Source organism: Scleropages formosus, chromosome 1 (genome assembly GCF_900964775.1).
Source record: "Scleropages formosus chromosome 1, fSclFor1.1, whole genome shotgun sequence".
Lineage (NCBI taxonomy): Eukaryota > Metazoa > Chordata > Actinopteri > Osteoglossiformes > Osteoglossidae > Scleropages > Scleropages formosus.
This window is the reverse complement of record NC_041806.1, coordinates 49,567,488-49,589,890: the sequence shown is the minus strand read 5'-3', so window position 1 is coordinate 49,589,890 and position 22,403 is coordinate 49,567,488. Positions and strand designations below refer to the sequence as shown.

Here is a 22,403-nt window from a genome sequence, read left to right as displayed (position 1 = left end):
ACCAGCCGCTCTCCATCAATAGCGTTACTGTCGCAGCCCCTGTGGTCGGAGCTCCAGACCACACCCCTTTCCCAGTGCGCCAACTGGTCGGGCCGAGAAGTCAACTGCAGATGAAGTCCTACAAATATCCCGAACCGTGGAATCCTGTGGCTTCGTTTCTTATCAGGTTCCGCTCTTCAGTCACATTAGAGGGTGCAGTGAAGCCTGAAGTGTGTTCATTACTCACTTTGTTCATAACTCCGTCACTTTTACCAGAAAAAAAAATCATAATCAGTTTAACACAGATGTAAGATGATCTATTAACTGGGCAGGTGACGTAAAAATCTCAGATACAACTATATTAAATAAAGCGCTTACGTTAGTATGACTTTACCATAATTTACTGTGGCATATATGAAAGTTAAAACTAGTCTGAAATAACTAAAACTAGTATCTCCACAAACTCCTTGAGTTTGAGTTCAGTTCATCCAATAAATGTGTGTGACATTCCTCATATTTATTCTTGATCACCAACACTCAGGAACACCGGCCAGGAGCTGTAAACACTGTAGAAGTGAGTTGAATTAAGGCGGTTCCACACTCCTGTTCTGATTGGCTGCTCTTTACTGCCATCTGCCGAGTCGGGGTAAACACAGGTTGTGGTCCCTCCGCTACAAGCAGGATTTCCAGACAAACGTTTGGTGTAGAAAATAAATTTAAAAATAATAAAAACTCCTAAATGTCCGCTGTTCGTAATCCGAGGCTCTGCTGGAAATTACTCTGGGATCAGCAGTGTGTTAGAGCCCTAAGACCAATAGGAGCCTCGCTACCGTAACTTCGATGTTGAGTCAAGTGTGTGTGTGTCTGTGGTGTCGTTTCAGGGAAGGCCCGCAAGGAATCCGTCTCCTGCAGGTCATCGGGGGGCTCCGAGTCCGGCCAACCCCCGTCTCCGAATTTCCCGACCCTGCCCATGACCCGCTCCACGGAGGCCCTGCAGCAGACCAGGAGGGAGCGCTGTGCTGCTCGGCCCTTTTCCCTCAAGCTCTCCCTCAAGGGTTTGAGGAGGCGCTCGGCCCGGGTGCACATGAACCCCAGCCGCAGCTGCGAGGGCCTGGATGACGAGGCGATGCCCCCCGCCCCTGCCCAGCAGCCCTGGAAGCGTTCCCACTCTCTGGGGGACCTGCAGTGGGAACAGGCCTTCGACAGGAAGAAGCTCCCTGAGCTGCCCGCCGCCCCTGAACCACACCCGCTGCCACCGTCCGGTCTGGGTCAGGATGGAGGTGGGGGAGGACCCCACCTGTCAGAACTGTCCTCTCCAGCTGGCACACCCTGTGAGCCCCAGCCCCGAGAATCCAGTGAGACGGACAGTGGGGGGGCCACACGGACTCAGGTGAAGAAGTCGCCTGTGCCCCCCCCAGTGCCTGTCAAAAAGTGTAGGGAACGTCTCCCCAATGGGCTGTGCCACCCGATGTTGCTGTCGCACCCCGACAAGACCCAGCCCGGCCCTGCTGACTCCGCCCCGCCGGCCACGCCCAGCCCCCCCTCCCCAGGGGAGCCGAGCTCCCCGCCGGCGGCGCCCCCGCCCTGGCTCTCCGACCTCCCCGGGAGGAAGGTGTCGCACAGCAAGACCGTCGACCTGGAGTCCTTGTTGGAGCAGAGACTGGAGTCTGAGGGCATCGACCTGACGGAGGAGCCGTACTCAGACAAGGTGAGCCGAGTCCCCCGACGGTTCACCTCGACCGCTCGAAACCCGAAATCCCGTCCCCTCACCTCCCGTTGGCCTTTCATCAACCTGGTGTGGTTCGCGGTCATAGCGGGGAGCTTCGGACTGACGGCTCATACCTTGTCTCGTGCCCTGCAGCACGGCCGCTCGGGAGTCCCGCAAGCCCTGGTTCAGCGATACGCCAAGGAGTTGGGGCAGCCCGCTGACGAAGTGGCATCCGCCATGGACCGGGTTCGAGTGAGGGAGCTCCGGCGACAGCACCGAATGGCTGTGAGTGCCTCCTGGCAGCGACCATCCATCAATACATAATACATAGAGAGATTTCTATTGAACAAAACCAAGCCACTGCAGCAACACCAGCTCCTCGACTTATGAACGCAACTGGGATTGGAGGGCTGTTTGTATCTTGGTTTGTTTGTAACTCCAAAGTCATTTTACAACTCAGTCGCTAATTGATACGAGATCAATATTACAGACGTCCCTTCGTTTATTCACTGGTTAGGTTTGTGAAAACCTCTCATAAGATATAATAAAATACAAAAAAACATTTATTTGGCACTTTTCTCAAAGGGACTTATAATGTTAAGGTTACAGTTACTATAAGCTTACAATTTATACAGCTGGGTAATTTTGGGAGAGGTACCTAGCTGAAGGTGGGAATCGAACCCACGACCTTTGGACCCAAAGGCAGTAGCTCTAACCACTACACTACCAGCTATTCCGCATTAGTTATCTTCTTCCTGATCGCCCATGCTCAGGAACACCAGACACGAGTTGTAAACAAGGTGGAAGTGAGTTGAATTAAGGTGGTCCAACACTCCTGGTCAATTTGGCTGCTCTTTACTGCCAGCTACTGGCTTGAAGGGTAAACACAGGCTAAATTCGCTTCACCACACACACACACACACACACACACACACACACACACACACACACACACACACACACACACACACACACACACACACACACACACACACACACACAGAAACAGCTTGTCCCAAGCGGGGTCGCAGTGAACTGGAGCCTAACCCGGCAACGCAGGGCATAAGGCTGAAGGGGGAGGGGACACACCCAGGACGGGACACCAGTCTGTCGCAGAGCACTCCAAGCAGGATCCGAACCCCAGACCCACCAGAGAGCAGGACCCGACCAAACCCGCTGCGTCACCGCGTCCCCCCCGAGTGCTATTAAAAATGAATAAATAAACTGTAATGTTTCTATCTTTGAACATTTGCATCTGTTAGTAAGATGAGGAGCCGGTGTATAGGCAAATATGATTATTTAGCAATAATGGGAGGAGCTAAAACAATTACTCAGGCTTTGTGTGTGTGTGTTCATCAGCACCAGTTGGTGTATGGGCTTGAACCACGGCAGTCGTCTGCTGCTGCATGTTTTGAAGAAGGTGCAGGAGAAATTACATTAGCAATAAAAGCACGTGTCTGTCCCAGAATCCACTCTGACCAACTTCCCTCCACCCTCACAGATCCCGTGTGGCGGCCTGGCTGATCTAAGCCGCAAGTCCTCCCTGCCGGGGGGCGTGGTCCCCGTGGCGGACTGGCTGGTGTCCGTGGGGCTGCCCATGTACGTCGGACCCCTGAGCGCCGCGGGCCTGGACTCCGTGGCCAGCGTCTCCGCCCTCACGGAGCAGTCGCTGCAGGAGGTGGGGGTTTGGGACGAGAGCCACGCCCACTGGCTGCTGGAGGAGGCCCGCAGGGCGCAGCTTTCGTAGCGCAGACGGCGGCACGGCCGCGACGCGAACGCACATCCTGCGGTCGGCAGAGCCGTCGCAAAGGATCGTCCGGCTGCGTCACCTGCGCGAAAGACCCCGACACGGGTGCCGTCGGCAATGGCGCCGCAACCTTTCACGCAATTCTCCTCCGCCGTCTTACTTCCTCCTTGCTCCCCGCTTCCACACTTTCGGATGTTTGCGATGAGACTGAAGAGACTCTCAGGGGGCGGCGCCGGAACGGGAAGCTGCCTTTGGAGCCGCAGCGCGCTTTTATACCGTAAAGAAACATAAAAAACTGTCCTCTAAAATTTAAGTGCTTGATTTCGTCTCTTTTTTTAAGACAGCAGAAGGAGCCCCCCGCACCTCGACCGCAGCGGCTTTTACCGACCACGGTCGGCCTTCTACGCCGATTGTGATTCCAGCTCATGTAGAGTGTAGTGACTGAGCATCATGGGATGACCTGGATCCAGTTGAGATCGTGTCTGAGGACATTCCGGCGGCTCTGCTGGAAGGACGACGTCCCTTTCGGAACCTCTTGTTCCACGGCTGAACTCGGCCCTTCAGCGTTCGGGCCTTTTAAGCCACGCCTCCTCGATCGGTGCCAAGACGGAGTTGTCCCGTATCTCGGTGCGTTAAGCGGATGATGTTGCGTTGCCTTACGAGTTTGACACATCTGGAGCTCTTCTTCACGTGCTCCCGCATTGACGGTGTTTTCATCCCAACGAACGTCGCTCGGCTCGCAGGGTCGTGATTTTTCCAACTTCTCGCGTTCCGGCTCCAACAAACGTAAAGAAAACGGTAGCAGCGCGAGTCGTATTTCGACAGCGGTCCTTTTGGACTCGGTTTCTTTCAGCCAAGCACAGGTCCACAACCAAGCACAAGGGGCACAGTGATGTCACTCAATAATTCAATATACAGCATAAACTTGATATGAATATGTATATGTATGTGTTTGATCTTCATCATTATAAAATCCATGTTTACATATGTGTGCGAACTTGAAATATGCAGTATGGTTTAACGGGCACGATGATGCCGGCAGGTTTATCGTCCCAGTTATCGAGGTGCAGGATAATTAGGAGGACAGTGCCTCTCATTGGCCCGGCTGGGGTCTGCACCCTCCGGGAGCTCCGAACAGTTGGGATCCACGTCCGCTCTGCCAAGGAGCTTCCGCAATCAGGGACTCGTCGCTTTCCGCCAGCCGAGGTCGAGATGCGGCCGGGTCCGGGTCCCGCCACGTTTCGCCGATCCGATCTTCGTTCGTTCCGGAAAGACCCAGAAGGGTCAGCATTCTGCGGCCTGCGTAAAGATTGACCAAGGCAGGTCAACGGCAGAGGTCCCGATGAGCCTCGTGTCAGTCTGTCGGTGACGCGGACCCCCTGATTCAGGAACCCTGCTCAAGTGTTTTAGCCACACTTTATGAACCTGCCGCCTAGGAGACGGCCGTATACAAGAATAAATGGGCAGTCATTGCACCAGTTCATCAGGGTTACACTTCCTTTCAGAACATCTCCTAAATCCATACACGTTTTGTACATCCTGCAGTCGTGTTCAGATCTGACAGCACAAGGTGTTTTTTAAAGATGCTTTTACAGTAGTACGTTAACAGCTCCAGCTCGATGCCTTCAGGTTTATACTGGTGCTCCGGAGAGGAGGAACGCTTCCATTTTTTTTTTAACAAAGGTCACTGCTGAAAGCACTTTAAATCTGAATCGCTTTTTAAAAACTCTTCCTTAAGTCAATAAATTAAAAAACAGTGTTTATACTGGAGGAAAAAAATTAGTTCACCGTGATATTCAGACTATCGAAGCAGAGATGGACAGTTTGTCAGACTGATTGTACAATTCCCAAACATGCCAAGTTACCCGTGTACATTTGTAATGCGATGAGTCCTTAACTGATTTGTGTGCCCCTTCATTACTTCCAATTGTTTCTTTTTTTTTTTGCATTGTCTGAAACATAATTAAATATATGAAATGACTAACAAATGTTGCACATTCTGTGTAATTGATATTTAAATAACTTATTTTCCTTTTTTGCTTTTCATATCAAATGTAATTATTAACTGTACTATACAAATAGCAATACCTTCTTACTTATTGCTTTAGCCAGTGGAAAGCTATGGTATGTATGTATAATATACGTGTACAAATTATTTTATGCAGTTCCGGCTAGCTAATGATTGTCTATAAAGATATGCCTGTGTATTGAAGCATAAAATGTCTAGAACTATTTGTCCTTCTGAAATATAATTAAAAAAAAATTCTTGGCATCCCTTTGAGCTTCTTAGTCATTTATTTGTTTTATCTATTATAATAATGTACGTAGGTGCAATGACTTTTGGGCCCCAGAGGTCGGATTCAGGGTCACCGTGGGAACGGACCGTTTTACGATGTCGCTTATGTGCGCCTGTTATCTTTTATTTGGAAAATATAACTTCGAATCATATCCTGCTCAATTATTTCGGTTCGGTTAGTCGTTCATAGATGTGTCCAGCTGGTCATGGGCCACAGCAGAGCAGTGACTGCTTTTTACACTGTGATGTTTTAAGTACATAAAGGGTTTTACAGTGCTGCTTGAAAGTATGTGAACACCATGTGTCCCTTGGTTTTACCATGAAATGGTTATTTAATGAGAATCAGTCTTTCTCATGTGCCATAACAGGTGTGTATTGAACAATTCCATATGTTGCTTCAGAGGAAATCGTGTGTGTAGTAGAAACACACAGGTAGTGCAGGTGTCAATTGTATTGGTTAAATCAAGCAAGTAAGTAAAATCAGATGTGTAAATCATAGTCATTTATTTATTTTATACGTTTAAGATTTATATTTTATAAGTTTATTTTAATACTTTATACAAGAATGATGACAGTTCCTATAGAGTTCATGTTCTTTCGAGCAGCATTTCATTCTCCGGGTTGCCTGCAATATGTATATTTTCATTTCTTTGGCATTGATTCCAAACTTGTAGGTGAAATACAGTGACATTCCCCATCATGCATTGCGGGGGGATGGGATGGGATGGGATGGGATGAGATGGGGTTTACACCTTTTCCCTCATCATGAGCAGATGTATTTAATTTCTTTTTTGACAAATCTCTTTTATCTACTTAGTACGTTTTAGCACGTGATCGATTAATGCGATTAGTTCTAAGTTCAGTGGCAGAATTTCTTTTGCTAAAGAAGTGTGATTTTTTTTAAAGTCTAGTATAATAAATCGATCAGTTTAACCGCGGTTTAATAGTTCAGATGACAGCTTTCGAATGGTAGAACAAAAAATTTTCTGCAAAACTGAATGCAAATCAAGGATCCTACTACAGTACAGATGAATACAACTGTAACGCCCGTTAATATCGTGAGGTCAACAATGTAATTAAGACCCGACAATTTGCTACACGGGGATTTAAACGCTGGTTCCGTGATCCGCCGCGAGGGGGCGCTGTTTGTCACCAGGACCAACTTCCTCCTCGGGACGGTAACGCGAGTCGTGCTCGGAGTGGGTCCCACCTCCGCGAGCTCCGCGGTGCAGGCGCGCGCGGGACGCGGGAGGAGGAGAAGCTCGTCTGCCCTCCGCGAGATTTACCTCGTTTTACTGCGGCACGTGTCTGAATAAATCGGATGCGGAAAGTTTGAGTGCAGAAGCGAATGGGTGATCATCGCCCCGAACGGCTCTCTGTGATGACAAGAAGAATGAGGAGGAAGGGGAGATGATGATGATGATCATGATGATGATGACGACGACGACGACGAAGAAGAAGAACTAGAAGATGAAGATGAAGAGGAGTCATGCCTGGTTCCTCTCCCTGCGGGGGTTCGGGTTCTGCACAGCCGCTCTGCTGCTTCTCACTCTCGGATCATTGATGTACCAGCTAGACGGAGGACCTCCGAGGGTCCTCGTGGACATCCGGCACTACTTGGGTAAGAATCTTACCGCGGTAAGATCGCACAGTGTGAGTACGTACTGCGGTACGACAGCGCTCAATAGGAAAGACCCTCAGATGTTACATCCCAAGATTGTTAACACTGTTTACTTTCAAAGTTACAATGTATCATCAGACTTTTGTCACACTTATTGAAAGTTACATGATGTATCATCAGAGGATTTTTCATCGTTTAATCAAAGATTGCTACATTGTATAATTAGAGGTTGTTCACTAACCGTTTAATCAGTAGTTACATTTTGAGAGGCTGCTTCATTTAATGAAAGATAGTAGTTAGATTTCATCATCAGAGGTTGTTTCACTAATCAAAGATCGTTACATTGTCAAACAATCTCTGATTGTACTTTTTAAATCACTGTTTCGCTGTTTTAATGAAAGATACAACAATCAATGTATCACCAGAGCGCTTGTTTTGCGAAGTAACGATCTTTGACTTGTCACACACCTTTGATACAATGTAGCTTTCATTAAAAGAGCGCAGTTCAATTGTCAATAGTGATTAAAATAATACAGTTTTTTCCCCACTGTTTTAATCAATATTTCACTATTTTAATTTAAAGCTAGTTGCATTGCATCTGAGGTTGTTTCACAATTTTAATGAAAAATAATTATATTGTATCACCAGATTTTACTGTGTTACATATGATGTAAGAACTGCATTCTCAATTGTGTGAAACAGCAGGTAGAGGGGCATTCTTCTCTAGAATGTTCACCACTGTCTTCTGCAGCGCGTCCCTATGTGTCTCTGACACGAGTGCGGATTGAGCCTCTCTAGGGTCAAACTGACGACAGCTAATTTGCTTTAAGAGACTTTTATAAGCGGTTGTCAGTCTTGGATGGTCTCGCTAAACAGGTGAACTCCCCAGTTTCTAATCCCTTTCTGAACGGTAGAGCGACTTCAAGGTAAATGAGTGATTCTGAGGGGGGGTGCGGTGGTGCAGCGGGTTTGGCCAGGACCCGGTCTCCGGGTCTGGGTTTTGAGTCCCTTCGGGTGCCCTGCGACAAACTGGCATCCTGTCCCGTCCCGGGTGTGTCCCCTTCCCCTCCAGCCTTATGCCCTGCGTTGCCGGGTTAGGCTCCGGCTCGCCGCGACCCCCGCCTGGGACAAGTGGTTTCAGTCAACGTGTGTGTACGTGAGTTATTCTGAAGGGGTCGGATGTACACTATACCTTTCTGTAAGTGTTAGGTGGATTTGTGGGGTCATGAGAGTGTGTCCCCCGCTCCTCACTGCCTTGTGAATATTCCAGAGACACACTTGTCAACTTGACCAGGTGGCTGCAGGTAAGTGATGAGCAGCCAACTGGTGATAATAAGAAAAGCGGCGAATGACCTCTCACCCACCCCATGCTGCTCTTCACAGTTTGCTTCTTGTCTCATTTTCTGCTCGGCTGCGTTTCGCATCCTGCTGGTTTAAATTGCATCATGTGAAACACACGTTGCCTATTAAGGTTCAGACTGGCTTTCATGTGTGTCGCTGTTCCGGTCTGGTTTGGTGGAGGTGCATCTATAGGGAGCACAAAAAGTGTGCTGATTATTTATGCACGCTTACCAAGTTCTAATTTTTGTGCTCCTCAACGGTCCATAGAATAATTACAGATTTAAATATTAGCATTTCAGCAAATCCATTTTGTTAAAGCTTCTACAATTTAATCACAACCGGACAGCTAAGACAATTGTCTCGATAAGCAAATAAGACAAATATAAAAATCAGCTTTCACTGTTTAAAAAAAAAAAAAATGTAGGAACGTGATCAGGAATAGTCTGTTCTGAGTTTTATGCAGCTAGTTGTGCGATGAACATCGGTGCATAAAGTGGAAAGAAGCAGACTAGGTTTACTTAAGAATCACATGTCTACAACTATATTTCTCTTTCTCCTAATGTAATGCACAAATTGTATTTTCTCTGAGATGCCTGTAGCTTTGGAGAAAAACGTCTGCTAAATAAATAAATGTAAATGTACCAGTGGAGAGAGCACGGTACTGTATGGTAATGAGTTGGGTCTTCTGGTGTGTTTTGTTTTCATGCAGATCTCTTGTTTTTTGAGATGCTCCTGGTCCTCAGCTTACAAACACAACTGGGACTGGAAGTCTCTTCTTAATTTGATTTGTTTCTAAATCCAAACACCGCATTACATTTAACGAAAACTCAATAATACTAACATCCCTTAGAACAGGTTCCGTAAAAGTTTCAGGTGAAGCTGCCGTGGATTAAAAATGTGGTGCAAGCCTTTATGTGTGAAACTTCTGTCAACCATTTGTCTCACGCACAGTTGCTGGGTTCCAGAGCCCGCCCTGGAAATATGCTCTGTGATGCAGGGAATACCATGCTTTCGGAAAAGGTACACTAACAGAGACACACCTCAGTTTATTCACTCGGTAATTTCTGCAAAAGTCTCACATACAGCTGTTTTTAAAAATATGCAGTAAGACCTCTTCTAATATTCTATTAACTTTGAGCTCCTTTAAAATGAGGGGGGCGCGGTGGTGCAGCGGGTTGGCCGGGTCCTGCTCTCCGGTGGGTCGGGGGTTCGAGTCCCGCTTGGGGCGCCTTGCGACGGACTGGTGTCCTGTCCTGGGTGCGTCCCCTCCCCCGCGACCCCGAATGGGACAAGCGGTTCAGGAATGTGTGCTTTAAAATGAATTAAAAGAAAAACGTCTCCATAAATTCATACTTAATACAGTTGTTGACTGATTTATTCCGTGAATACTGGCGATGCTTGTTATCATATCGCTGTTTGCTGACGCTCAACACGAGCTGTAAACACTGTGGAAGCGAGCTGAATGATAGCGGTCACACACTCCCACTCCTTTTCAGTGCCCTTTAGTGCCAGCTAACATCAGGACGTGGAAACGGTGGTGACTTGAACTCCGGAAAAGACACATTTTTGACATTTAACTTGAAAGTGGATGAATAAACTGTATAATGGCTGTATAGTCTGCAGGAAAGAGCTGCGCTTAAAGCGGAGAACGGTTATGATGTCAAGTTCTTTCCAGCGAAGCTCCTCAGCCACGTTCAGGTTTAAAGGCTTTGTATGGCGGTAAACATCTGGCATTTCGCTACGTTTATTGAACCGGTTATTCCTGATCCCTGGCTCAGAGACACTATCCGGTGTCCTCAGACGAGCAGCCGCAGCTAGTAAAGGAAGTCCAACGTGCGTGACTGCGGTCTCACTTCTGCGTTGTCTTATGCGTATCAGCAGGGTGACGAAGACCGAGGCTCTCGGTGCGGTGATTCCGCCTCCTCCTCCTCCTGGGGGGGTCACTTCCAGGCCGTGTGGGGCGGACGCTTCTCGCTTGTCAGCATAACACATTGCTATGATAATTCGGGGAGTCGATGGTGGACCGTGAAGCAAAGCAGCCTGCAGGTGCTACGACAACGATGATAGCGATGGGATGAGGCAGGGGCCTTAAAATCGTTCCAGAGACCAATGATGGGCCTTTATATTTCTATTTCTATTCAAGGTGATTCACAATAATTAAGTAATATTTATCCGGCGACTTTGTCCAAGGTGACTACATTAAACTCTCCCTGCAGTTATTGACACAGTTGTACAGCACAGCAATGTAACACACACACACACACACACACACACACACACATAATATGCAATATAGAGTCACCGGTCCACCTGAAAAACATGACTTTGGGAGGAAAGCAGAGAGAACTCGTGGAGAGCATGCAAATTCTGCACGGCCTTGAGAGGAGATCGAACTTCCGTCTGGTTTTCGCAGCCCAGGCGCAGTGAGGCACCAGCGCTACCCGCTGTGCTGTCCGATCCACACGCGCTCGTCGCGCGAGACCGGCACGGTTCGGCTCGGACGGGTTCGAGGAGCCTCCGCCGAAGACTTGACTCACCATTACAATCCCACCGATCCAGGTTCCAAAGTTTGCGCGCTGTCGCGGGCCTCGCCGAGTCTGGCAGCAGCCGCATGGTATGACCCCACCCTGCTGGATTTATAGTGATCGACGGGGGCCAGAGGCTGAGCAATGATTAAATCTTGCGGAATATCTCCCTGGGAAACGGAGGCGGGGATGGTGCGGGGCGCTTCGCGCACAAATGTCAGACGGTTGGGTTCCATTCCATATCCTGAGAGGAAAGGCCGTATGAACGTGCCAGCTTTTTAACAGTGAGCCTCTGTGTCAGACTCCTTCTTCAGGAACAATCGGCGAGTGCCATTTATGGCTGCGACTTTCAAAAGCGGTCACCTTGACGCGGTCCACGTGTCCCCGTGTGTCGCCAGATGGGTGGGTTTCTGCCGAATGATGGAGGGGCCGGAGCTGCGAACTAACACGGTACGACCGGGGTCGCGCTTCGTCCTCGGAGCGGACTGGGCCGTTTTTATCGAAACGTCCGGGTTCCGGTGACGACGGTTCACAGGACCGCACTGTTTCATTGAGTTCCTCAGACTTCAGCGCCCGGTGGGTGGAGGTGCGCGAATTCCATCAGCTGCGTTAATAAAAATAATCGTGCGGATTGATGGATCTTACGTTCAGCGGAACCCGACCCAGGTGACCGCAGCGAGAAGTGATGCCTGACTTGCGTTCGTCCACAATGTGGTTGGACACGAGGAGGACCAGGTGGTGTGTTGGTTCGAGATGCTGCCATACACTCAGAGGACCCAGGTTTGAATTCCACCTCCATCAGGGTACTTAACCTGAACTGACACAGTAAAAGTTACCCCTTCAAACCGCTGACATGCGAGTATCGGTGGGCATCTGCGCTCCGGAGTTATGGTTCATCTCTTCTTTCATGGTGCCTCATGTCGGCAACCAGGCAGACGGAGAGAACCTCAGTGGGCGGAGCTCCTAGCTCCAGGGTACAACAGCAGCTCCCTGCTCACGTCACATCGCTAAATGCGGCTAAGAGGCTCCCTGGAGCAGCTATTTACGTCGCTTGAGTTTTCCGTTTCTTAAATTAGACGATTATTATTATTGCGCGTACGCTTACGCTGCGGTTCGGTACCTTGATCGTTCCCTGCATGGAAAGTGCGGTCGGATATTTTCAGGAAATGTAGGGTGGGAGCGCCGCCCGGTGTCCTCGTCTATCTTTACGCGGGTAGGAAGAGCACGTGTCCACCCTGGACGCTGCGCGGGTTGTTTGTTCAAAGCCCCTGAAGGGGGAAAAAAAAAAAAAACGATAATAACAGCATCCAAAATAGAAGTGTTAAACACACGGCGAGCAGATAGGCTGCACATGTCCGGCCCAGGGTGCGAAACCGCCGTGCGGCCTATGAGGGCTGCATACTTTCAGTTTTTTTTTTTTAAGTCCTCGGATTCTCTGCGAGCAGCCAGTGCTTTTCCAGGGTGGCTCTCCGCTCTCCTGCTGCTGGTTTGAACCCGTCCTGGTTACTGACGGAGGCGAACTCCTTCGGGTCCAAACCTGGCCGGTCACTCGTCGCAAACCCGGACCAGCTGGAACGGCTCTGAACCGGTGTCCACCTTTCTGTCTCAGTCTGCATCCGGTTTCTTTCCGGAACCTTCCGTTGGGTCCTTACGGAGCCGTGCTGCGGTTCACTCTAAGGTCCACTCTCTGGTTCCCGGCGGCGCTGAGCTCTCATGGAGAGCAGATGTGTGCAGGTGGCCGGTCAGGTGGTCTCACAGCTTGTCACGGGTTAGAGGATTACACCACCCGTTGGAGCTGGGGTGGGGGTCAGAGGTCAAGGGTCAGGTGCTGTCTGTTCTCAGCTCTCCTTTTTCTGCAGCTTCTCCCCCCCCACTGTGTGTGTGTGTGTGTGTGTGAGAGAGAGAGAGACAGCTGGACAGGCTGTGTGTGCGACTGCTGTTCGTTCCCCTGCGTCCGATGGTTTTAAATGTGTGCAAAAGCTGCAAGGTGTCACACAATCATGAATACAACAGTTACTCAACACTATTCTCCAAAGCAACTTACAATTATTTACCCATTTATACAGCTGGGTAATTTTACTGGAGTACTTCTGTTTAGGGTAAGTACATTGCTCAAGTGCACTACAGCCAGAGGTAGGACTCAAACCTGCAACCAATGAGTCCAAGGGTAGCAGCTGTAACCACTATGCTACCAGCTGTCTGCTGTTCAGTTCAGTGTAAGTCTCTTGCTCGAGGGTTCTAGAGCTGAAGGTGGGAATCGAACCTGTGACCTTTGGGTCCAGAGACAGCAGCGCTAACTACTGCACTCCCGAATGTATGATCTCCTAAGAGTGTCTTTCCCAGAATTCCTCCAGGCTTTTTTTCTTGGTTTTCTTCTGTGCGGTTTATCGTTATAGTTATTGATCTCCTTTGTCCAAAGAGAGTCACGGTGAGAGATCATGAAGCGTACCCCGATTTACCCATTTATACAGCAGGGTAAGGACCTTCGTTGAGCGTAGTACAGCAGAGGGGAGGGAACCAGGAGCTTTATGAGGAGAACGCCTCTCGGCTCCCTTTGATGTCCTCAACGTTCCCATTCCCCTCCCCACCGTGGCGATTCTGTGCTGTTTGGACACGCCAGCACAGCCCGCGGTTATGCAAGAGACGTGCTTTCGCGGTCGCGTTCGCGGTGGCACTCTGCTGATGCTGTGATCTCGCTTCGTGGAAGGCGGTCTCCCACCGCAGAAGACTTCGCACCCCTTTAATGTGCGGCTCCACGTCTCTCCGTCCGGCCTGTTTGTGTCTTTTTAGGGTCGACTCCAGGCTTCCGCATCCGCGCGTCTTTAATTTGTAGTCTCGGTGAAACGCGTGCGGCAGTTCTGGTCGCGCGACACCCGTCGGCCTCCCTGATCTCCACCTGTGCGCGAACGGGACGCCTCGAATCCGTGGTGTCGGCGAAGCGCCTCCTCGACGAGCGGGGAGGTGGACCACAAGGTGACCGCAGCCAACATAAACCGCAGAATAAGTGAGGGAGAGCGCGCGACTCCCACGCTGTCCCCTCTCGGCGCAGATGCCGTCTGGACTGCACCGTGAACTCGTTACGCCCCCGTGCCGCGTTTAGGGTGACATCTTCCGCATTCCAGAATCTTCCGGATTCCGAATCTGCCGACACCAGTTCTGCGACTTAGTAGTTCAACGCCGACTTGTTTCCCTCCGCTTAGTTCTCATCTCTACAGCTGCCTCTTACATAAATCTTGGCTCAAGGGTACAACGGAAGGTCCCCTCCTCTTGCTCACTCGGGACTTTTCTGCCAATGTTACTCGCTACCGGGGCAATAAGTGGGTCAACCGCAAGCTCGCACACGTCCGACTTTCTCCTGCTAGAAAAGTTACCATTTCAGCTTTAGGAGGTTCACCAAAAAGGTGTCTTGAACCCGGGGGGGTCCATACTGTCCTATTGAAAAACACCCAACCCCCCCATCCTCCCTTCCCTCCCCCACATTAATCGCTTAATGAGAATGAATAAGAATTAAAAATGCAGCCTCTTCTTCCCAAGAGCACAAGACCGTCACCTGTTCTTGGTACCTAAGATATCATATTGAATATTGATTAGGAATCTATATCCTTTTTCCACTGTATTTTTATTTTCTTTTTTTGGGGGGGGGCGGTTAAAGGGGAAAAATGTGCGAAATATCTGACTCGCAACATATGTGTGTACATTCATTGTTTTCCCTAACAAGAGAAGTATATAAAATAAAATGAAATAAAAACTAATTTGCTGTCCTGATCCATAGGTGACTTGGGCTTTTTTTTTTTTGCCAGGATGCGAACCGTTGATCCTCCTGTGTCTTCAGGTGGCATTAAAACATTCGAAAAGGCTTCGTCCGCGGTGCCTTTCGTGCAGCTCGGGCCCCGACTTTTTTCCCCTGAATCAGCTTTTCTTAAACCGACCGACCCGGATGAGTTCAGACAAATTGCGACGCAGCAGTTTCTGTGACGCGGCCTCCTCGGAGGCGTCGTGTTTGTTACGCGTGAAACGGATGTCTGGCTTCCTGCTGCCGCTTCCTGTCTGAAGGCGCGTAGGTTGGGCAGGAGGCGATCGGGATGTCTCACCGTTGGGGGGTAGCGTGTCCCGATGGACCCCCTGCAGGGGAGGGATGGTCTCCTGCGTGCATAGGAGGCTTCTCCCGAACCCAGGCGCCCGCGGCTCACGGCAGCGTGAAGGTCGATGTCCGGAAGCTCCTCCGGCACGCGGTCCTGGGACGCCCCGACACACTTACCGCTTCTTTAAGCGGTTCTGCAGAGTGCGCTCGCACGTGTGTTCCAGGAAGTGGGCGTTGGCGAGAAGACGAACGTGCCAGTTTACAGCGCTTTCACTCCGGTCCTGTCACTCAGAACTTTCTGGAAGAAACGCGGGGTTTTCGGACAGCTGCGGGAACTGCGACATCCCATCCTACGCTGGACCGTGATGCTCTTCGCGCGTCGGTTGGCGCAACGAGGGCCGTGATCTCGGGGACGGAGACGGGCTTTGGCCCCGTGGCTTTAAGGTGGATTTCAGCGGGTGGCTCCGATTCTGACCGCAGCGGGAATCGAACCACCGCCCCTTACCTTCCCACCGTCACCCGACACCTGATTGATGGCCTGTCTGTGAAGGAGTGGACTGAGCTGTGCTCTTTAAAGGACACAGGTTATGAGAAATGTGACTCAGAATGAGTGTGTGTGTGTGTGTGTGTGTGTGTGTGTGTTCGAGTGGCCCCCTCCCGCAGACGTGGGCCGTGAGGTGCTGGACAGTGGCAGTCTGTTGCCGTGCGCCCGCTGCCCCTGCCCCGTGTCGCGCCCGTAATTCCCATGGTATTTCCGGGAGTAAACCACGCAAACGTGTACACCTCCCCCAACCGATGCGTGGCGTCGGTGGGTTCGAGGCCCCGGCTCTCGTTGCATGTCGGCGTCCAGGCTTTTAGGGACAGAGCAATTCCCGGCAGCCTCTCCCGTAACTCGTAACTTCATTCTTATTGCTGTCGGTTTGTCCTCCGCAGACCCACCTGCGGGGACGCCGGCAGGTCTTCGGCTCCAGACCCGAATGCGATCCCTTTCCGGTGTTCAAGTACCGCGTCTCTGTCCTTCTCATGGAACGTTGACCCAGGAGGGCCCAGGCGAGCGCTACCGGCTGTTTCCTGTCTCGCAGAGAGAGATCAGCACGACCCTATAGATGAGCGCAGGTTCCCTGCCAGGCCATCCCACTGCGCTGGGCAATTTAGGGACTGTGTTACTCTGAAAGGGCCAGCAGGTGGCGTAGTGGTTACAGCTGCCGTTTTGTGCTCAAAAGACCCCAGGTTTGAATCCCACCTTCCAGCGTAGTATCTTCGAGCGGTAGCTTTGGAAAAAAATTAAGGTAAAAAAGGCCGACCTCACTTCGCTCTCGATCTCGGAGAACGACAAGCGTGACGTTAATTATTAAATGTAATACTTGTTTGAGTGTTTTCCCCCTTTTTTCTCTTACATTACATGCAACTGGGATTTTATTACCCAAAGTGCTTCTTTGATATATTGAATTGAGACAGAGTGTCTTTGAAAAGATGGTGGATTGTGTCTTAAGCAGACGTGTAACGTGAACGTTCAGGAACCAGAGGCTCTGGGCGCGAGGGCACTGGGCCTCGTCTTATGTCTCGAAGATGAGCACCTTGGGAGTGACAGTATGGTGTGTCGTTGACGGCTTCATGCAGGTGTGTCCAGCTCAGTTCCTTATTAATGCAGCTGCGTGATCGCTTAGTATGAACCCTCCCCCACCCCACGATACCTTTAAAGTGTTTTTACTGCGATTGTGCGCCGTCTCCAGCGAAGGACCTTAAATGTGGACATGTCCTCCTGCTGACATCGCGTAGGTCTTCACTGGTGCGCACTTGCGGTGTTTGTTTTTGCGGCGCCGGACCCCAGAGGAGGACTTTCGTTACGAGCAGCGTCCTATTTTGGGACGACCGCGCATCTGCCGTACAGATGTGGATGGGCGTGTTGTTTGGAACGGGAGGGGAGCTGAGAGCCGGGCCTCCGGAGGGTTTGCGGGTTGCCCTGGGAGGAAGCCGGTCGGTGAGAGCGCCCCCTGGAGGACGCCGCGACCTCGGGGTGCGAGACAGCCTTCCGCTTCCCGTGTGTCGACGAGGTCGCGGTCGAGCGCTTTCTGCCCCAACAAGCCGCCTTTATGCGCTGCGGCACCCTGGCACGTGGCCCCCTGGGCGGCTCGGGGGGGCACTCATCTGGCGCTGAATGGACCGCCTCTCTCGGCCTGAATGGCGGGTGCAGAATGGCACCGCTGTGCAGAGCAGGTGTCCCCCGCAGCATTTCCTGTTTGCGCACCGAGGGGCTTCGTCCCATTGGCTGGCGGGGCTTAAAGGATCGACCCTGTCACACACTGGTCATGTCGGGGGTCCGTGAGGGTGGGGTGTGGGGGATTTAGAGGACAGCTGAGCGTGTCTGGCTCCTTCATCCTGGACTGGACTCAGTGTCTGGGCTGCGGGGTCTCATCAGTGTGTCACCGTGAGCACACGGTGGGGTTGTGGTCCCGTCCCCCTGGTGGGACTCTACGCTCTTCGGGGCCAGCAGCTGGTGTAGTACTCAGAGCCGGTAGTTTGAAATCGAGAGACCTGGGTTTTAAGCCTCCTCCTGTTGTAGTACCCTTGAGTAAGGTAATCCTGAATGGATGCAGTAAAAATTTCCCAGATCAAATAAAAAAGGGAACTGCGCCGGAACAAATCGGGGCAGCAAGTGAAACCACGGCGACCGTGATCGTTTGCCGTGTTAGCATCCTCGAGGGAATGCATTGGTCCGGAGTACCTGGCCTCTCAGCCATAGAGACGGATTTCTGCTGGCGCAGTTTAGACCGTGCTCAGCGGGGCCCCTCGTGGGGCTCAAACCAATGTCCTTCCGGTTTCGTTTCTCAGGTGCTGTAATACCTGCCAGCTCTGTCATACCGCTTGGTTCGGAGACGCTTATCGCTGCTAAACTGCTTAGAATCTCCGTCCGATGGGGTTGAGTCCAGGTGTTGTTTCAATCTATGACTGGACCTTTTTCTCCAGGGTGAGAGAAAATGTGACGTTCGTGCATTGAAGTTTTTACACTGATTTACCCATTTATGATTTTGGTATCTTGTTGCCTTGTATTTGATTGGAACAACACATGCACTGAAGCCCATAGAAAAAGATATTTCCTGAGCAGGTCAGCATGAGCCAACCAGGCCAGCAAGAGAAATGTGACCAGGAGGACGCTGGTTCGAGTCCCACAAAGGACCCTGACAGAACACTTAATTTGAATTGCTCCAGCATAAAGGCTTGTCTAGGTGCAGAGTGCAGTTACTCTTGATTAAAGTTTTCCCTTGGGGACCCCACTGACAATAACTCGCATGTACTATGGTAAATTAGTACGATTGCTGTGGTTTCACTTCCTGTCCTAATTTATACCAGCGCAGTTCCTTTTTTTTTTTTTTTGTTTGAACTGCTGTGGTTTTGATGACCCACCCTGGAAGGGTTGCGCAAAGAAGCTCAGTTGTGGTGTTTGAGGAATGACTGCGAGGACGTCAGCAGAAATGCGTCCCCGGTGCCGCGAGCCCCAACCCCAACCCCACCCGGCTCTCCGGCCGCCCACCGTCAGTCCACATTATTAAATATAACACCCATCTGCAGTCGGGCTGCAGCTTTTTAGTTATGTTTTGCTACATTAAATGTATCATGTGGCCAAATAGCTGCTGGTTGCACATGTGACACGATGGTTGTCGGTTCACTGCCTGCACATGAATGGACCTGGTAGCCCTTCAGCTGCCCTGACTGTCAGGAAGGATGTTCCGGATGAACGTTAAGTCTGGACCCCACGCTGGAGATGAGAAGTGAGACAAAGTGAAGACTTGTGGAGTTTGCTCAACCTCAGGAGCCTGGTGGTTTCCGGAGAGCAGGGAGACACAAGAGCTCACCTGGGGAACCGGCGGCCCGTTTGCTCGCGCTTTTGGGCACGAGTTATGGTGACAGGTGGTGTGATGCAAGTTCACGGAGCAGATGGGAGACAAGGAGGGATGTTGGACCGGAAGATGCATTTTGAGACCCTTCTTGAGCGTTGAGGGCGATTCAGCAGTTCTGAGGGGGAGAGGGAGATCGTTACGCTATCGTGGAGCCAGAAACAACAACATTTCGGCTTTTGGTCTTGGACCTTTTGTGGATGGGACCACGAAGCAGGCAGAGTTGGTGGAGCGCAGTGTTCTTGTGGCGTTTCTGCACAGCGTGGTCACACCAGGGTACGGTGATGTGTAGTCGGTGTGAGAGTGCCGGGCGAACGACGTCTTTGTGGTGAAGTGCGAGTACGTGGCTCCGTGGTCACTGAGTCAGAGCGACTCATGTGAAGGCAGCAGATGAAGCTCTGCTCTGCCCAGCTTTCTCATTGTGGTGGCGGTTTCACCGCAATCATACACCCCTTTTACACTGTTCATTTAGTGACATACAACTCGGAGTAAAGAAAAGTGTCTTTCCCAGTAGGGGTGGCACGTCGGGTTGTGATTAGAGCTGCCATGTTTGGATCATAAAGGTCACAGGTTTGAATCCCACCTCCAGCTGTAGTACCCTTGAGCAAGGTGCTTAGCCCAAATTGCTGCGGTAAAAATTACCCTGCTGTATAAATGGGTAAATAGTTTAAGTATCTTATTGTAAGTTGATTTGGTGAGAAGCATCAGCTAAATGAATAAATGTAGGTGAAGATGTACATTGCAGGAGTAGCTACGCACAGTATTACTGAGAGGAAATGCAGAGGAGATCATGGCAGATGATGTCGTGCAATTTCATGGAGCAGGTAGGAGGTCATGAGAAAAGTGGACGTGAGGCCTTTCGTGACTTTTGAAAGGGATTCAGCAGCTCTGAGGGACAGAGGGGTTCATTCCACCACAGTGGGGGTGGGTGTTCTAAGATCCCGTGGCCTTTCGATTCTGGATCCTTTGTGAGTGGAACCATCAAAGAACCACATGTGGAGGAGCACAGAACCCTTGCTGGGGGCTCCACAGTGATTAGGGCGCAAAGTGCGTCGAGTTAAGGGCAGATCCTTACAGGTACACAGGAGGTACCTCAAGCATCAGGTTACACCTTCAATGTGCCGTTTGTGTATCTGTCGCCGGAGGGAACAAAGTTCTGTTTCTGAGTCCAGGCTTTCGGTCCACGAAGTTCGTCTTCCCTCTCCGCTCTTCTCAGAGGAAGGAGGTCATGGATTCACCTCTGCAAACATTTTTATTAATTCTATGCTTTTCTAAATGTATAGCGCTCATTAAAAGTAAATTAGAGTTTCTTGCGTTAATACACCAGGGTCAGATAGTGGAGAAGTCCAGGCTGGATATGACTTTATCTGTATATAAGCACAACAGCAGTACCACTCCTGGGATTCGACCTGACAACCTTCTGGGTATAAGTCTATATATTTTAATTGCGTGCCACCCCCTGTCTTCTCATGTCATGTACCCAGTGAACTCGCTCTTGGCTCTGTGCTGCAGACGCCGGGCAGGGTGCCCCAGCCCGCAGCGAGCGTGCCCTGCCCAACGGTGCCCCGCCCGGGTCCACGGCCTGCTGGGTCGAGGGGGGAACCGGTGCCGCCCTACAGGCCGCGGGTGGAGGACAGCTAGCCTGTAATCTCAGTCTGAGTTCTAGGGTAGGACGGATGAAAGGCTGTGACCACAACTCGCCCTGGAACCGCACCCACTGACACTGGGGCAAAAATAGACAAACTATTAAGGGGCAGCTTGAGTACGGGGGTGAGATCTGCGCGACCACCCGGCTAGAGGAGGAACTCAAACTTCTCGTTTGCTGACAGGAAACTGTATCCATGACAACGCGATGAGGATGTGGGGCGCAGTGGGTGGAGCTGGCAGGGCAGGGGGGGGGGGGGGGGGGGGGGGGGGTCTACCTCTGCAGGGTGGCGCTTTGCGTGGCAGCAGGTGGAGCCTGGGAAATTTTAAAGAGTAACATGTCAGTCCTGAGCAGCTGCTATGGTGCTTGGCCGACCTTTTCTAGAATCTTCCGTAGGTTTTCCACAGCAGAAATATGAGGCTCTAAGAAGAGCACATGGGTCCCCAGCCCATGCGATATTTTCCTTCCAATTCTGCATTTTCCAAAAAAAAATTTTCTAGTGAGAAGTGTACGCTTTAAAATCACTTTAAATAATTAAACTGTTTTTTTTTTTTTTTATTTTTGCATTTTGCAACAATTTGCATTGTATTTCCACAATTAATGAACCGCTTGACAAAAAAAATACTAATAATCATGTCGCCACGTTGGAAGATCGGCATTTATAATAAAATATTTTCATTTAGGAAATTTTTAAGCGAGTAAACCACTTAAAATAGAGAAATAAAGTATTTTTTAATGTTTGTGCTCAACTTGTCCTTGAAATTCTGAAAAATATTTTTAAAAATTATTTTGATGCACTACACTGCCTGCTCATATCACTATCCGGTTACCAGGGCCGCTCACAGACCACTGTGATCGTTGCACTTTTATTGCACTTTTTCATTGCAAGCTGAAAATGACCGGATGCCGACAAACGTGATTGTGATGAATTGCTCTCATCCTTCAAGTGAGACACGCAGTCAGTATTTAAGATGAAACACTATTTAATATGTTCTCCTCCTGTGTTCCACCACTGCGCTGGAACTCGTTCTCCTTTCCCTTCTTTCTCCTCCCCTGTGCCACCTGATCCGTAGGAGGACCTCGGCGCTGTCTTGCACGAATAAAGCAGGGCAGTATGAGTTTAATAGGAGGTTGTGGATATTGCATATTTTATTTTCAGTCATTTTAAAGTGCACTTTAATGTGGCTTCATCTTAATGAAATGATAAAATGAACTGGTCTCCCATCTACGTTGTATCCAGCCTCACGCCCTGTGCTTCCAGGCACTGCCTTGTATAAGCTATATATACAAGGCATATCTGTATAAGTGTTGCAGAAGCATTTTAAATAAATTTCAGCTTTATCAAACTTTTTCCCACAAATATGATTTTTTTTTGGGGGGGTCTGCTCTGTTTCAAATGTTCACCTAGGTAGCAAGAAGGCGGTTGAGCGCTCCAAACACTTTCATAAGGAGCAAAGTCTTGCTGCTCGGTGATGATCTTTGCTCTTCTCTCTCATCAGGGGAGTCCACCTTTGCTGATGATCATGGCCCACCCCCAGCCAAGGTAAGAGTGAGGCCTCCTTTA

The 22,403-nt window shown here is 50.2% G+C and overlaps 2 protein-coding genes across 9 annotated transcripts in view; both read left to right on the top strand.

The window, feature by feature from the left end:
* Positions 1–5,704, top strand: part of sash1a (SAM and SH3 domain containing 1a) — a 147,024-nt gene extending 141,320 nt beyond the window's left edge. For all 8 annotated transcript variants that reach the window (XM_029249969.1, XM_029249978.1, XM_029249967.1 and 5 more), the window contains 3 exons: positions 861–1,687; positions 1,841–1,972; positions 3,189–5,704. In XM_029249969.1, the coding sequence (XP_029105802.1) occupies positions 861–1,687; positions 1,841–1,972; positions 3,189–3,434 (1,205 nt within the window). In that variant the 3' untranslated portion in view covers positions 3,435–5,704. The remainder of the gene's footprint in view (positions 1–860; positions 1,688–1,840; positions 1,973–3,188) is intronic.
* A 1,235-nt stretch (positions 5,705–6,939) lies between these two features.
* Positions 6,940–22,403, top strand: part of usta (uronyl 2-sulfotransferase a) — a 29,820-nt gene continuing 14,356 nt past the window's right edge. The window contains exons 1-2 of the mRNA XM_018730376.2: positions 6,940–7,351; positions 22,339–22,382. Coding sequence (XP_018585892.1) covers positions 7,201–7,351; positions 22,339–22,382 — 195 coding nt within the window. The 5' untranslated portion in view covers positions 6,940–7,200. The remainder of the gene's footprint in view (positions 7,352–22,338; positions 22,383–22,403) is intronic.